This window comes from Rhamphochromis sp. 'chilingali' (genome assembly GCF_963969265.1).
Source record: "Rhamphochromis sp. 'chilingali' genome assembly, chromosome: 14".
Taxonomy (NCBI): Eukaryota; Metazoa; Chordata; class Actinopteri; order Cichliformes; family Cichlidae; genus Rhamphochromis; species Rhamphochromis sp. 'chilingali'.
In genome coordinates, this window is record NC_137941.1 from 14,522,049 (window position 1) to 14,539,587 (window position 17,539).

Below are 17,539 nucleotides of genomic sequence, written 5' to 3' on the forward strand. Positions count from 1 at the left end.
CTGGGGGCGAGGGGTGCTTTAAATTGAGATTATTGGCACCCCAGTGTTATCCTGCAATACTCACTGAACAAAATCTAAAATCCTTATGCAGCAACCATTCCAAATACAATAAGTTCATGAGAAATACAGTCAGATTAACATTTGCTAATTTGTTCTGCTGTGGCCACTTTTTAAATGTCTGATTTGTTACATTTATGGCCTAAGTTTATTTAGGTTCTAGTTGGGGTGTTAAAATACACAAGCTCTGTGTTAATGCATATATTAAAAAGACACATCTCCATGTTTAGTGATTTAAGTCTAAAGGCACAAACCTGTGAGTCATGGCTGAACATAGCTCCTGGATGATCGAAGATAATAAAATTATGTATTTAATAACCTTTCTGAGCATACAGGGCTGGTTTGAGGGAACATTAAAAGGAGGGTTTGATTTCAATATCTTGATGTAGGGAAGTCAGGCTTATTATTTCACAAAAACTATTATAATTGCAAATGAAAAATCTAAGTAACGTTAGTAAATAAAACACAAAACAATCAATTTAGGGATGACAAGGTTAAAATTTGCGCAGATTTTGTATTTTTTTAAATTATTATTATTTTATTTTAATACTTATGTTGTTATATTATTTTGTATTTTCAGTGATTAGTTAGAATTATTATTTGTATGAATTAAGTATTTCTGAAATCTTGACCACAGCTCGGAAATGTTTGCATATTGTAGGCGCGCGGTTAGCCGGAGGGCGTTTGACCTACATTTCATTTTAGCTTTTATCGGACCGCCTCTTCAGTCTTACTACCACAAAAGTGGTCTTGACATAACATTGTAATTTAAGGTGAACAACAATCAATAATAAATTCATAAGGTCTACGGAAGAAGTCTCATCGTAAATAGAAACTTAGTTTCGGTTCCTAGTTCATTGTTTCTTTCCGGATCCATAACAAAGTGACACAGTCTTTGCTTTGGTGGAGGGAAAAGAAGAAAAAATGGCAGGCTCAAAAGTAAGTTGTTTTAACTTCAATTGTTAAAGAGATAAGTCACGGACTTATACATGCTTGTTAGATACTATTCACGATATTAAATGTGCAGCTTTTATTCGTTAGGAACATTTTGTTTTTATGTTTCTTTGAACTTTTGAGACGTTTAGCGTCAGCGGCGTGTTGAGACATGTCCAGCCTGAAACGGTCACGCTCCTCATTCAGTGCATACAAGGCTCGCATACTCGTTTTATCTTATCTGCATGAGAAAGCACGACCTTAACGCAGCATTTGAGAAGTAATTTTGTGTTTTTGGCACCTCTAAGTGTCGTAAATTAAATAAGTATGTCCTCTGCAGACAGCTGTGGTGCTGTGCATGGATGTGGGGCTTACCATGTCCAACTCTGCACCCGGGGAAGAGTCTTCCTTTGAACTTGCCAAAAAAGTCATCCAGAAGTTTGTCCAGCGCCAGGTACAACTGCACATTTATAAAACAAAGCACCCTAATGAGGCTGATTTTAGCACCCTCCCAACATGCTTTCCCCTTCCTCTGTCAGGTTTTTTCAGAGACGAAGATTGAGCTGGCTTTGGTCCTGTTTGGCACAGACTCCACAGACAACCCTCTGAGCCAGGATGGCCAGTACCAGAACATCAGAGTACATCGACACCTTATGATCCCTGATTGTGAACTACTGATAGAGATTGAAAATCAGGTCCAACCAGAGAGTCAGCAGGGTGACTGTATCCTTTCTCCCGAACACGTTTCATTAATACCATGTAGAAACCTAACTCTGCAGGCAGAGCACTGTACTAAAAGTCTTGAATTGCCCATCATTTCATTATATTTGCCTTTAAAAAAAACTCTCAGATTTAGCCATTCTTATATTTTGCTTGTTCTTATGGTATTGAAGCTTGCACACAAGAATTTCACTCGCATGTACTGTACCAGTGTACCTCCACATGTGATGTGACAATAAAAGTGATTTGATTTGATTTGATTTAAAATAAGTGCCGAGATTTATAGAAAATTTGAAGCTTGAAAGTCAATATTTGGTATGACCACCAAATATGACTTTATCACAGCTTTAACTCTTATAGGCAGCTTTCTTGTAATTTCTTTCAGGAATTGTTCTCCAGGCTTCTTGAAGGACTATCAAAGCGCTTCTTAGAATGTGGGCCTTTATCCATGTTTGAATGTTTCACAGGTCAGTGTTAAGTAGCCATACAAACAATCCCCCCCAAATAAGATTCTTCTTAACATATCCAAATAAAATCTGTGACAGACCTTCAGAAATCCTGGAGAACTATAACCCAAGCCCACTCTTAAAAAAATACAATAAAGTCTGGCTGCTTGGAATGAAAATATAAAGAAATGAAGGAGTATTGCACAGTACTGTACATGATTTTACAGTTATCCAGTCCTCCTCCTTTTTTTTATTCCATGGGAACATGGATAACTTTGATTAGAACTTGGATCCTGTCTTTATTTTTCTTTTAGTGTTTTTTATGAACACTAATATATATGGCACTAGTGAGATGAAGACTGACCCTTTATTGAAGTCTGTGGGATAAGATTTTTGTGCAAATTGATAAAGTGCTTACATTTTCTCTGAGCCTCCTTAACTGCTCTGTAACAGGGCTGGATGCCCTTGTAGTTTGCATGGATCTTCTTCATACTGAAACAAAGTAAGAAACTCTCTTGTATTTCATAAATAATTCATGCACTTCACTGAAAAATAAAACCTGTATTCAGTACACTTTTAATGGTACCTTTCTAAGGGGGAAAAAGTATGATTGTCTCAACATTGCCCTGCTGACTGACCTCAACACCCAGACCAACGAAGAAAGCCTGGAGGTTATCATCAAGAACCTCACTCAGTCTGGCATCACCGTGCAGTTCTTGTAAGGTTCAAACATAAACATTCACAATGTTTTATTACTTTATATGATACTTAAGATGATGAAAATATTAATATTTCTATGTGATAATCAATATTTTGATGATAACTGGTAAAAATGCAGAGTGCAGGAGAGGCTTATCAAACTGAATTGTAAAGCTGATTGAAGCAGATTTCATGATATTTGGTTACTTTTATCAATCTTTTAGTTTTTTTCTTGATGTAACTGTAATCTTTGGATGTCCAGTTTGCCTTTCCCTGTGGAAGAGGATAAGGAGGGTCAAGGGGATTCAGAGAGAAGAGATCCCGGTCACCCGGGGACAGGCAAAGGTCTGTCCAGGGAGCAGAAGAAAAACAAGGAATTGGTGAAAGAGATGATGCTGAGCCTGGATGTGGAGGACGGCCTGGATGAAATTCACACCTTCAGGTTAGTGGACTTCCTGTTACACTTTTGTTCTCTGGAATGGATTAATGTTCTTTGTAAATTAGGATGAACTTGATTTTTGGTGTCTTAGATTACTTGTTTTTGCCAGGTGAGTGTGCACACAGAGTAATGAGGAGCTTGCCAATCAGACTGTAAGGGAGGGGAAAGTAGAAAAAATTGCATCTATAAGATGGAGAGAAAATGTTATCATACTGTATCAATCAAGAGGATCTCTGTGAAGGGGGTGCAGGAAGTAACCAAAGTCTTGTGAATGCTTTTTTTAAAAGCAGTTATCAAGATTTCTGGAAAACTCCCCCCAAAAATTAACATTTTTCTAAAAATAAAGTGGAAAAACAACATTACCTTCAACATTTAGTATCTCCACCTGCGAAATGCGCTTTCAGTTTCAGTGCGAGAAATATCAAATTAAACATTTCTGTTCTTGCTGTATGTGATCATTTACAAACATTCAGCCAGTTCTTGCCCAATACTTAAAAAATTGCCCTCTCATTCCCATTTTCCTGCAATGTATCATGTAGTGGAAGTCTTTAAAAAAAAAAATACATTCTAGAGATGGCGCCCTTAATTGAATCATTTTTGGTACCAAGCATCGCGAAATACTTTCAGTATTGAGTCACCAATGTCTGCTCTGTTTCTAATGTTGGGAAAAGGAACATTCCTTCCTTAGATTTTCAGAGTGTTGTTTATCTTTGAGAACCAGGATAGAATCTGTGATCTATTTCACTGGACTTGAACTCAGGCAAACAGTGGAAGTGTTTTTAATTTATGATCAAGTTTATCTCCTTCCATGTGTTTTAATCTTGTAGGAATGCGATCGAGGAGCTGTGCATGTTCAAGCGGGTGGAGAGGCGACCCGTGGCCTGGCCCTGTCAGCTGACCATAGGCAGCTCTCTCTCCATCCGAATCGTTGGCTACAAAGCAGTAAGTTGACTGTGTATTTTAAACTTTTTTTTTTAAAGCATGTCTAGGGCTATCTCCAAGTTACACATCAGATAGGTTGATGTAAGCCAGCTTTTAGTTGTAGATCCTAATGTGGGGTCTTTTTGAGCACTCTGGTGTTAGCCATGCTTTTACCATCAGGACATTGGAGCTATGGAATGCCAGGACTGCCATAATGAATTAATTAAATAAACCATTAAATAATTAATTAAATGTGGCAATAATTAATTAAAATTGTAAGTAATTAATTAAAATGGGAAAGAATTAATTAAATAAATATTTTTGACACATTTAATTAATTTAATTATTTCATATTTTAATTAATCATTGCCACATTTAAATAATTATTTAATGGTGTATTTAATTAATTCATTTAGGCACTATTGACTCCTTCAGTTCTCACCATTAAATAATTTATCTGTCAACCTCGCCCATCAAACCGTGGGGGCGGAGTTAACGCTGATTGAGTCAAAAGCATTGCTTTGGCTTTTGGAAATGTCTGCCCAGCCCAGTCTCAAGGCAGAGCGTGGGACCCGCTCGCCTTGCAAGCAATCGAGCTGTTATTACTGCCGACAAAGCGCAGCTGCCATAATCCCCGCTGTACACTGACTTCATTTACGGAGGTTATATTTATCTGTTTTTTATTTCTTGATGTTCGTATGTGTCATACCTGTTTCAGTCGCCAGTTCTGAATTATAACTAACATTAAAAACATGTTTAAGGAGGAGAGAGAGCAAATAAATCCGATTAACATCTGATCTTTGGGTTTTTGTGTAATAATCAGCGTGACCTGTGTATAAACGCATAAACTTTATTAAAAGAAATAATGTTGGTGTTTCCGTCATGTAGTAACTGCCCTGTACACCACGGAGCGAGGTCAGCATATCCACAATATCTTCAGCTCTCTGAGTTAACCAGAGTTTAAGCATCAAACTAATCTAACGGTCATCTAGGAATAATTCACGGGTCATATCAATATGATTTTACAATATGATTATTGCCAACTATTCCAGAGACGTGAAAATCTACAGTATAAAGAACACAAAAATATAGCAGTTTAATGCAACACTGTAACAGAGATGAGCGTGTCAGTTTGTCGCAGATCAAAGTGGAATGAATGTGATTGGTCGAACAGGCGATCTGTGGTATCTGCATTTTCATCAGCGTAAGAGACTCAGCTGCAGATTAGAATAACATTTGTACATTTAATAAATCACCAAATTAATACACGCAAGAAATGATCAAACTTGTTCCGACAGTTTGAGTTTATATTCCCTCAGCTGCAGACTCGCTGCTGTTTAAATGTTTGAGAGGAAGATTAGATATAAAACAAACGTCAAACATAGACTCAGTCTACGTTCACATTTGATATGAGGCCAGCATGTATAGTGGCTGTGTCCTGTTTTAAGATCATACATGTAAAAATTTTGTCTGACCTCCGTCGATCCAGCCGCTCAGATTCCGTGGTTACCATGGTTACTGCATAAGCAGCAGTAATTTAAACAGCTGGCACAGCGGAAACCTACCGGTGACATGAGTGTTTATGTTTTTCATTTCAAAAGAACTGTCTGAATGGTTAACTGAAGTTAGCGTGGATAAATTATAGTTAAGGAGTATCACAGATAACGCCCACATAAGCTGTGTGACTGTCCACCACTACACTAAAATAAATCGGCTATTGCTGAAATACACGTGCTATATTATAAACTATGATATAAATTAGAGCTGGGCGATATGAGATTTTTTCATATCACGATATGTTTTTTTCATTTCAGGCGATAACGATATCTATCACGATATAAGCCAAATAACTATATTTGTAAGATTTAAATGTGCCGTTGCTCACAAGTAAAATGTGAAATAATCAGCAGCTTGTTTTTATTTAAATATTTATTTCCCATAATAAGTTCAACAGGGTAGATGTACTTAAGGAACATGAGACTTTTTCAGATAAATAAAGGCAAATATTGCAAACTACACAAAAGGCAGCCACTAAAGCGTTTACGTTTCAAAATAGAACAAACGAAACAGACTAAATTGTCAATTCCACTTAGAAACAAAATATTAATTGTAAAAATAAATCTTAGTTTGTTTTACAGAAGAACAGACAAAACTGACTAACTTTTGTCAATATCAAATAAACTGAGAACTAAAAGGAAATTCTCAATCTCTCCTTGTTGTATAGCTTAGCTTTTCAAACAGTTTTAACAGTTACTTTAGTCTGACAAAAGCCGAATGACGAATTAGCGCTTCCAGTCAGAGACTGAGGCTACGTCCACACGTACACGGGTATTTTTGAAAACGGAGATTTTCCGTTTTCGTTTTAAAAAATAATCCCGTCCACACATAAAGGCAGAAATGAAGGAAAACGCTGCTATGAACACGCCAAAGCAGCAGGTGGCGCTAGATTCCTAACCGTGCAGAAATGTTGGCCAATCAGAAGTCTAGAAGCCTCGGTGGGAAAAAGTAAACAAAGCTGGGGCATAGAAGCAGAACAGAGTCGTATGTGTGGAGGGACAGTAACTGTGTGTATATGTAAGCATTTAAACACTGCAGAGAGTAGAATTAACAGTAACAGTATTGTAGAAATTCATTTCACCGAAACAATAACGTGGCGCAGTGTGACGCATGCACCAGTTTATTGTATTTCCAGACTTGCTTTCGGCACAATTTACAGTGCACGCTACTCTGTTTTTTGTCAGACTTGAAATAGCCGAAATACCTTCACACTACGGAACTTCTATGGCTCTTCCGTTTGACAATCTCTCCGGCGTTGGAACCATCATCTGTTTTCTCTTCGGTCACGCTCGGTTGATTTTTCTAGTCGGCACACTCATTTCCTCCATTACCCGCTGGCTCCATTACCCGCTGGCTGCTTCCCAAACAAACACACGTGCGGCTTGGCACTTGTGCTGTACGTAACAAGTCACGCGACGTGACGCTGCGGCTGTGATTGGTTCGGCTCTGCGCTACTTAATTTGGATTGGCTGACCTTTTTTTTTTTTTTTTTTTTTTTTAAGAGGACAAGAGCGGCGAGGTCTATCGCGATAGCTTAATTTCTCTATCGAGTAAAAGTTATATCGCGATACATATCGTTATCGTTCTATCGCCCAGCTCTTATATAAATGTTATACATGTTTAGTTTTAAAGGACACCTTCCTGCCTTTACTGTCATTCATGAGCAGTAGCCTATTAGTTTTCTTCTAACATCCAGAAGTCTGCATGATGCGTTTCATAGTTTCTAACAAGCCTTTGACAGTTAAACATAACATGCCCGAAACCCCCCCCCCCCCCAAAAAAACAAAAACAAAACAACAATCACACAAATGATATGTTAGCCTCATTTAATTTTAGTTAAGTAAACTCAAAAAATTCTAACAGATACCTGGTGCTTAGAATACAGTTGAATAACTATTAAAAAACAGATGATGTAATATTTATGTACAGGTTGGAGAAGGTTGTACGGGGTTTGAAGAATCACTGACTTTTTTAAATCACTGCTTAAAACTTATTTTGTTAATTCCCTTTTGCTGTGTTATGCTTATTACACTGCTTTGAGAAGATGCAGTGTATTCATGTAATTTCTGGTAATGAGTAACTTCTGATTTCTATCTCACCAGTAACGGTCATGTAAATGTTCTCCATGTGAGGTGTTTTGTGACCTAGAAATGTTGCTTGTCGCGTCCTCCAGGTGACCGATGAGAAGCTGAAGAAAATGTGGATTACAGTTGATGCTCAATCTCACCAGAAAGATGATGTGAAGAGAGAAACGGTTTACTGCCTGGACGATGACAATGAGACAGAGGTGCAAAAGGACGACATCATCCAAGGTATGGAGGACCATTTCAAACAGAGTTTAGTTTTGCGTTTTCCCACTACCGTACTTTCCGCACTATAAGGCGCACTTAAAATCCTTTAAATTTCTCAAAAATTGACAGTGCACCTTATAATCTGGTGTGCATTATGTATGAATTCTGGTTGTGCTTACTGACAGACGGACTCTGAGCTCAGGTGATCATTTAAGTTCACTTTTTTCTGCTCCCAGGTTTTCGTTATGGAAGTGACATTGTTCCCTTCTCCAAGGTCGATCAAGAACAGATGAAGTACAAGCACGATGGGAAGTGCTTCGCTGTGCTGGGATTCACCAAACAGAGCACGGTAGTTTACTTTTCTGTGAAGACACAGATCAATTTGGGGTTGCAACAGGAGGGGCATCCAGGGAAAAATGCAAACATGCAGTGCTTTGGCAACCCCGAGTGAGTAAAACTGAAAGTAGCTTTATTGTCTAAGGCTGAGGCTGTTTTTGTTTCTGTTCTTTCAGATACGTCGTAATCAGTTTATGGGTTCTCAAATCATCAAAATCTTTGCTGCGAGGGATGATGAGGTAAGAATGGAGATAAATGCTACACGGCTGTTGAATACATGTTGATACTGACATGTATTGTCAACTTTGTGCTGCGTGAGCAGCACGCAGGAGTGGCTCTGTCGGCTCTTATCCGCGCGCTGAATGAACTCCAGATGGTGGCTATTGTACGTTACGCTTTTAACCGCATCAGCAACCCTCAGGTGGGCGCAGCGTTCCCCTGTATCAAGCAGGACTCTGAGGTGAAGAGCCGCTTTCCTTTATGTATATATTCACTACATTTGTGGCTATTAGCACAGGGCTAACGATGCTTCTCTCACCCTTTGTAGTGCCTGATGTACATCCAGCTGCCGTTCATGGAAGACCTCAGGCAGTTCACGTTTCCTTCTCTTGAAAACAAAAAGTTTACTCCATCAGGTACCGTTTCTCTATTTTAGGGGATAGGGCTGGGCCATATCATACCGTTCACGGTAATACCGGTATAATGTTGGGCAATGATAAGAAAATGAAATATCGCAATAGAATATGGGTAAAACGCGCATGCGCAGTGCCTTTGTTTTCATACGCACATGGAGGAAAAAGCGTGCCGGCGACGGAGAATGAGAAGAGCGAAAGTGGATCGTTGAATGAAACAGATGAACCAGAATTGGTTTGTAAAAATGCTGCAACTTCAGTGGTGTGGAACTGGTTTAGCTTTCGTCTGTCAGATACAGAACAAAGCACTATTTTTGGTAGAGCATGCTAGCGGGCCGTCGTTATCACCGTGTTTTTTGGAAAATACGGCACACTTAAAATCAATCCTTTGATTTTTCTGAAAATCGACAGTGCCCCATATAATCCCGTGTGCCTTATGTATGAATTCTGGTTGTGTTTACTGACCTCGAAACGATTTTATGTGGTACACGGCGCTCGAAAATCTGTCAAATGTTTTAGTACGACTTTGCTAAGCTACGAAGCCGCACTGGTTGATGGATTGTCGGAGCATTACGGCTACCATAGTCAGGAGCCTCGCGGAGTGAGCTTCAACATAATATTACCGTATTGTGTGTGTATAACCTCTTTTTAAGTTTTGTGGATATTATACATGGTTATGCTGAGGATATGTCGGCCAGTTTCAACTGGAAATGCCTTTTGGTTAAACTGATTTTGATGGGGTCGACAAAGTTGCTTGTGAGAAGGCCTTCACTGTCAAAAATATTCGCTAGTCTTAAGTTTCCCTACTGAACAACCATGTGTCCCCCCCCCCCCTCCAAAAAAAAAATTATATTTAAAGGTCGAGTGAATCTGCTGTTTAATTATACTTTTTTGGCTGTGAGTTTTGCCAAGATCGTCTTACTCTGCAAGTACATTTGAAGTTTTGCAAATTACTCTGCTTTAAATATTATGTATCGGTAAAAACAGAAATGATGAACTTTTGTCTATTTTGAAAGCAAGATGTCTCTAATATCACTGAAAAACAGCCTCAGTGTGCAGGCTTAATGTTTCTGCAGAAGAGATAAAGTGTTCTTTCAGTTCAAGCCAACGTTTTAGTGCATAAGCATAAATCACTGTACACAAACATCTGAAAAAAGTCATGGTTTATATTGGCACAGATTCAGAATTGCTGGTCTAATAACTGTGGCCCCACAGTTCTATGATATCGACTTCATTCGACTTGCACTGTATAGTGTAAATGAGATTAAGATGTAACCTTGAATGAGCCGTCATTGTCGTGTGATTGCTGTAGATGCTCAGCTGTCTGCTGTGGACTCTTTGATTGACTCCATGATGTTGGTAGAAGAAGATGAGAACGGAGAACAAAGAGACTTGTTCAAGCCCCATCGCATTCCCAACCCTGCCTTCCAGAGGCACTTCCAGGTACTGCAGTCCAGATTGCAATAAAGAGATTTAGTGTGGTCTCCTTTTACTTCTGAGTAGAGGCAGATTGCAACTTTTTTTGAAGAAGATGTGGAGTGTTATTTCAGCTTAGACGAAAAAGCTTTCATCTGTCTGACTACAGCTCAACAAGCTAGTAATTGACTATTATTTAGCCAGAATTGCTTCCTGCTCAGTCTCTGTTTGGCTCACCTCTCCTACCATCATTTTAGTGTCTGCACCATCGGGCAGTAAGCCCCGGTACCCCTCTTCCTCCGATAGAGCCATGGCTGAAAGCTGCTCTTGATCGTCCTGAGGTTATTACAGAACGCTGCCAGGATCCACTTGACGTGCTGAAGAGGAAATTTCCTCTCACTGAAGTGGAGAAGAAAAAGAAGCTTAAAACTAGTGCTCAGATTTTTGGCAAAGAGTAAGTTTAGCTTCTGTGACGTGGTGCGTCATGGACAATTAGAGCTGGGCGATAGAACGATAACGATATGTATCGCGATATAACTTTTACTCGATAGAGAAATTAAGCTATCGCGATAGACCTCGCCGCTCTTGTCCTCTTAAAAAAAAAAAAAAAAAAAAAGGTCAGCCGATCCAAATTAAGTAGCGCAGAGCTGAACCAATCACAGCCGCAGCGTCACGTCGCGTGACTTGTTACGTACAGCACAAGTGCCAAGCCGCACGTGTGTTTGTTTGGGAAGCAGCCAGCGCATAATGGAGGAAATGAGTGTGCCGACTAGAAAAATCAACCGAGCGTGACCGAAGAGAAAACAGATGATGGTTCCAACGCCGGAGAGATTGTCGAACGGAAGAGCCATAGAAATTCCGTAGTGTGAAGGTATTTCGGCTATTTCAAGTCTGACAAAAAACAGAGTAGCGTGCACTGTAAATTGTGCCGAAAGCAAGTCTGGAAATACAATAAACTGGTGCATGCGTCACACTGTGCGCCACGTTATTGTTTCGGTGAAATGAATTTCTACAATACTGTTACTGTTAATTCTACTCTCTGCAGTGTTTAAATGCTTACATATACACACAGTTACTGTCCCTCCACACATACGACTCGGTTCTGCTTCTATGCCCCAGCTTTGTTTACTTTTTCCCACCGAGGCTTCTAGTCTTCTGATTGGCCAGTATTTCTGCACGGTTAGGAATCTAGCGCCACCTGCTGCTTTGGCATGTTCATAGCAGCGTTTTCCTTCATTTCTGCCTTTACGTGTGAACGGGATTATTTTTTTAAAACGAAAAGGGAAAATCTCCGTTTTCAAAAATACCCGTGTACGTGTGGACGTAGCCTCAGTCTCTGACTGGAAGCGCTAATTCGTCATTCGGCTTTTGTCAGACTAAAGTAACTGTTAAAACTGTTTGAAAAGCTAAGCTATACAACAAGGAGAGATTGAGAATTTCCTTTTAGTTCTCAGTTTATTTGATATTGACAAAAGTTAGTCAGTTTTGTCTGTTCTTCTGTAAAACAAACTAAGATTTATTTTTAGAATTAATATTTTGTTTCTAAGTGGAATTGACAATTTAGTCTGTTTCATTTGTTCTATTTTGAAACTTAAACGCTTTAGCGGCTGCCTTTTGTGTAGTTTGCAATATTTGCCTTTATTTATCTGAAAAAGTCTCATGTTCCTTAAGTACATCTACCCTGTTGAACTTATTATGGGAAATAAATATTTAAAAACAAGCTGCTGATTATTTCACATTTTACTTGTGAGCAACGGCACATTTAAATCTTACAAATATAGTTATTTGGCTTATATCGTGATAGATATCGTTATCGCCTGAAATGAAAAAAACATATCGTGATATGAAAAAATCTCATATCGCCCAGCTCTATGGACAATAATGCATATTGGAAAGGATTATATGATTTATGCTGTTTCATTTCACAGTAGTCTGTTGCAAGATTCATTTACATTTACTGGTTATAAAAATGTTAAAACAACAACAAAAAAAGCAGGATTGACTTTCAAGATATTAACAAGCTGCCATTTTTCATTTGAAGGTCAGAGGAGTCCGAGGCAAAGAAAGTAAAAGAAGATGAAGCAGAGGAGTATAACTTGGCCGACATTGCTGAAGGCTCTGTTACCTCGGTGAGAATCAGGGGGAGGGCTGGACGACTTAATAATCCTAGGAGATGGGCCCGCTGTGGTTGTGCTGCAGCTAGGGCTGAACGATTATGGAAAATAATCTAATTGCGATTTTTTTTTTGCCCCAATATTGCGATTGCGATGCGATATGCGATTATTTTTTAAGGTCTTTGTCTTCTGTATTATTAAACAAAGACAAGCAATACATCATATAGTATGGCCAATACTATATTACATTAATTTTAAACTGTTCTTTCCTGGAAGACAGACCTCTGTTATGATGACATGAGGTGATGCATGAATTGATGACTGACATTTTTATTTAACTTCTTCAATCACAACAGTATATTTGAACATACACAATAGTTTATTTTTAGCTTACAAACATCTGAGCATAAAGTGCTGACAAGGAACCCTGGTGTAAACATTAAAATGAAAGTCAGTACAATGTGCAGATTGCAGAAATATACATAAAAAAAATCAGTGGCTTTACCACACTCAGTTTTTCGACATCTGTGAACTACTAGACAGTCATTCAATTAAAAAATAATATTAAATAAATAAAACTAATAAATAAAAAATACACACATCTTACTGATCTCTGCAGTCAGTACATTACACATAAAGTGCAAACATAATAGCAATTGTATAAACACACACACAAACACGCCTTTAAAGTTTAAAGGCGTGAAATTGGACGGTCTAGTTCTGATTAGCGTCACCGCTGTCTCGGTGGAGTTTAATAAACTCGGCCGTCTGCTTCTTGCTATCTAAAATATAACCAGACACTGGTGTAAATTCTCGACTGTCTCATACTTCTGTTTAATAAGTTTTCTGTTTGACGTTTAGTCAGCTGTGTGAAAACCAAGGAGGAACCCACCCGGGGGATTAATAAAGTTTTATTTTATCTAATCTAATAACTTTAATCTCAGCCAAACCGATTTACTCACGAACAAACAAAACACTGAAAAAAGCCCAACAATAACATTTTTAGGTTGTCTAAGTGACTTATATATTACGTTTAACCCGAGCAGCGAAACTCCGCGGTGATCTGAAAATGATGTGCCGGGAGTTGTGCCGTTCTCGGCCGCATCAGTAATCCTCGAGCTCCCGGCTAGCTGTCGAGCTGGTGGGTAGCAGACGCCTCTGAAAACGTCGAAGCACTTTTGCAAATATGGGATATCTTGATAAACCGAGCAGATATTTGATGTTTACACAACTACTTTCTCGCCTGAAAATATGTTAAAAGTTTATTTTGTGACCCAGAAAGATTAGCATGAGTAATTTTAAAACTTAGTAGCGGCCGCCATTGCTGGAAACTGGAGTTTGGCTGGGCCGCGCTATGAATTCTGGGATATGGTAGTAATTTGGACAGCCTTATAATCGCAGTATAATCGCAGCCTTTGCGGTTAGAAAATTGCACTTGATCATGTCGCGATATTATCGCAAATGCGATATATCGTTCAGCCCTAGCTGCAGCTAGCCTCCTCCCCTATGAATATTTTTTCAATCTACATACAAAGGAACGAAAAGAGGAGACAAATAACAGAAATTAAGTCACACCTGCTCCACTTTGTCCACCATATGTCCCTCCCGCTGGTGCACTTCGCCCCTTTCATGCTTGCTTTTATGCAAGCTCGGTCCTTCCTGTTTGTCTGTCCTATCAGGTACTTAAATGGCTCTTCTTCCATCCTTCCAAAAAACATGCTGTCTTTTGAGATGTGGCAGTATTTTCTGTTGGTGGATGGGCATTTTGATGATAAAGCTCACTGAACCATTATAGGGAGGAAAATTAGTTTAAGATAAAGTTGTCACATGAATATATTTCCAACACATTGTTCCAGCAGATTGTGTAAAGGCTACAGGGCCTCTTTTATCCAGGATCCAGTTGATCTCTATTATAAGAGAGGCTGAAAATTTCTTCTACAGCATGGATGAATTAAGTCTTTGGATCTTCTTGATCACATGATAACAGCATCAAGATAGTGGCTTAACAGTTAAACTTAAGTATTTCTGAACATATAAAATGCACAAAATGTTCAATTTTGCCCTCTCGTGGAGTGGTGAAGTATCCTGAAAACACCTGGATCCACATGGATGGATATGACAGAAGTTATTCAGATATTCTCGTCAACAAACAAGCAGCAGGACATCACGCAGTGTCCTTGATGGAGATAACTATTATCTGTTCTGGATAATCATCAATTTTTTTAACTGACACGTTTTAAAACTTCCATTTCATTCCCTAACCAGGTGGGAAGTGTTGACCCAGCTCGAGACTTCCGCGCTTTGATCAAACAGAAAATTCTTCCGTTCGGAGAAGGTGAGCTCCAGAATTTATTTATTGATTTATTTATTTTTTTCCTGCCTGTACTATAAACCGTAATCACTCATGTACAGCCCCTGTAATTATGTTTATCTCTTTGTTTGGTTGCGGTGACCCTTATGTCCTTCCAGTCTGCCAGCAGCTGACTCACAGGATAGAGCAGTTGCTAAGCAACAAGAACACACAGTACTACATGAAAAGCATCACCTGTATCCAGGCTTTCAGAGAGCAATCCGTTAAGGTAAATAAACATTCACATTGCTCTTCCTTTGGAGGAGCGAATGATGATGCGGTGTTTGCTGTTGGTTTGGCGTTTTTAGGATTATGAGCCTTAATAAGATTATGACTCTGTTTCTTTTCTTGAACACACAATTATTTGCTTATGTGTCTGTATGTAGATTAGAGTTTTTTCAAGACTGTTAAACGGAATTTAAATGTTTTATCTTTCGTACTCAGCTGGGAAATGCTGAACACTACAATAGCTACCTTCAGTCCCTGAAAGGAAGCATCCCAAACAGAGGACTAGAGGTGTTCTGGGAACTGCTCGTTCAAGGTATGATACGCCATTTTAATTAGAGCTGTGGTGTTTCTCCCAACTTCGCAATATCTAACCAAGTCAAGAACACTCAGAAGGAAGTAGGTCCAATCAAGAGATGCCTTCATGAATGGAAAAACGGAGGGTTTACAACTTGGTTTTGTCTTCTTATGCTCAAGAAGAGGATGGCCAAATTAGACTTTGTCAGGAAGCACCTAACAGTGCCTGCAGAGTTCTTTGGACAGATGAAAACAAGATTAATTTGTACCACAACGAGGGACAGGTCATACCACATCATCTGTCAAACATAGTGGAGGCAGTCTTATGCCGGTGGTCACTTGTTGATTGAGGATGCGATTGCTGATAGAAACAGAGTGATCAGTTCATTATCTCTGCTCAGATCCTGTCAAATGCTGAAAACTGATTGAAGAGCAAATTGCAAAAAAAGCAAACTGCAAAAGCAACCCAAGTTTCCCAAGGGAAAGAAATGGGATAAGTCTACAATGGTCACATCAGTCACCATGTCAGTCACTCATTAAAGCAGATTTTCGTTATTAAATACAAAACTGAAACCAGACAGACCAACAAAAAAGCAGCAACTGAAGGTTGTTGAGGTGAAGGTGTAGCAGATCATCTCAAGGGAGGAAATATAGCATTTAGTGATGTCCAAAGCTTCTAGACTTCAATCTATTGGCTTTAAAGGATTTTCAGTATTGAAAACAATCCTTATATTTAAAATTATGTTAGTAAACCAGGTAGTTTTGATTTTTTTTGAGTTAGTTTTAGAATCGAGGGCCTGTATATTTAAATAATTGCAATTCCTAAACTGTTAATTCATAAAAACTAGGAAAATTGTTTAAAGAAACATTGCAAACCTAAAATATTCTGATGAAAATGGTGATTTTTTTTCATTTTATTTTTTTGCGGGAGAAAAAAAAGTTTTGCCTCAAATTCAGGCAGTTTGTATCTAACATTGAGTTTGATCAACAGATGGTTTAACGCTGATCAGCAAGGATGAGGTGGAAGGAAGCTCGGTCTCCAAAGCCGAAGCTAATCAGGTGACTTTAATTTGAATTTGGTACACGTATGAATTTGAGATGATCTTTAGTCTCTTTCTTTGACTGAAACTGGTTTTTTTTTTTTCTCAGTTTCTGGTTGCTGAGGAGAAGAAAGAGGAGGCAGCTCCTGCACCAGTTGAAGATACTGGAGATGTTGATGACTTGGTAAGCGTGCAGTTTTTATTTCTGACATTTCTTTATTTTTATTTAAATACGTGTTTATGTAACTGTTGTGATTCGAATGGTGTTAAAACCATTTCCTGTGTATCTACATGGGGCGTGTGTGATGTGTTGAGCTCTCAGATATAAACTCTTAGAGGTTGCATGTTTTTTTTTTTTTTCCCTCTCTGTGCAGCTGGATATGATGTAAAGAGAAAAAAAGATGGAAGAGGAGTGTTTGCGGTGGACTCCAGAGAAATTAAAAGAATGCACGCTCTCAGTCCAGCCAGACGAAACCAGTTCAGCCGTCCATTGTTCCTTCACTCCCACTTGGAGTCCTGCCATACTTTGTAACTCTGCACTTAATGGATCAACTGTGGTTTACACATGCTGTCTAAAAGTACTTCACTTTAGAAATTACAAAAAATATTCCGCATACTTCAGGCAAAGGCTTTCTGTGTTCTGTTTGAGATTTTAAAAATTACTGCAGTTCTTGTGAGTCTTAAGGTGGTACTTATGTAGTAATTATGGCTACAGTATGCACTGAAAAATAAAGAAACCCTTATAGACTTTACAGAAGACAGAAATGCAGTGCCCAACAAACTGACAGTTTATTATGAAAAATCATTAAAAGCCTTATGGTTGATTAAGAGCGCATGACTTGCATTATATTTTTGTGTATGAAAATACTGATCGATCTTCTGACAAGATGTAGCAAAGCACAATGCTGTGACATCATTTGCAAATTATACAGTGCATAGCAAACTAAACCAGTTTTGTGTTTAAAGCATAGACTGTATAAAAAAAAAAAAGAGAACGTTGCCACCATAATGCCAACCTTTGGTTTGTGGATCACCATGTTGAATCCTTGACTTTAGCACTTTGGAG

General features: G+C 38.7%; 1 protein-coding gene across 1 annotated transcript; it reads left to right on the forward strand.

The window, feature by feature from the left end:
• Positions 1-789: 789 nt before the first annotated feature.
• LOC308410520 (X-ray repair cross-complementing protein 5-like) lies at positions 790-17,297 on the forward strand. Its single transcript, XM_080903900.1, has 21 exons — positions 790-996; positions 1,331-1,444; positions 1,530-1,713; positions 2,610-2,658; positions 2,752-2,874; positions 3,118-3,297; positions 4,122-4,236; positions 7,946-8,084; positions 8,300-8,412; positions 8,576-8,638; positions 8,722-8,859; positions 8,947-9,034; positions 10,344-10,474; positions 10,705-10,901; positions 12,489-12,576; positions 14,827-14,896; positions 15,031-15,140; positions 15,356-15,452; positions 16,425-16,492; positions 16,583-16,657; positions 16,848-17,297. Exons 1-21 carry the CDS (start codon positions 982-984, stop codon positions 16,860-16,862), a joined length of 2,172 nt encoding a protein of 723 aa, XP_080760026.1. The 5' UTR covers positions 790-981; the 3' UTR covers positions 16,863-17,297.
• Positions 17,298-17,539: the final 242 nt, after the last annotated feature.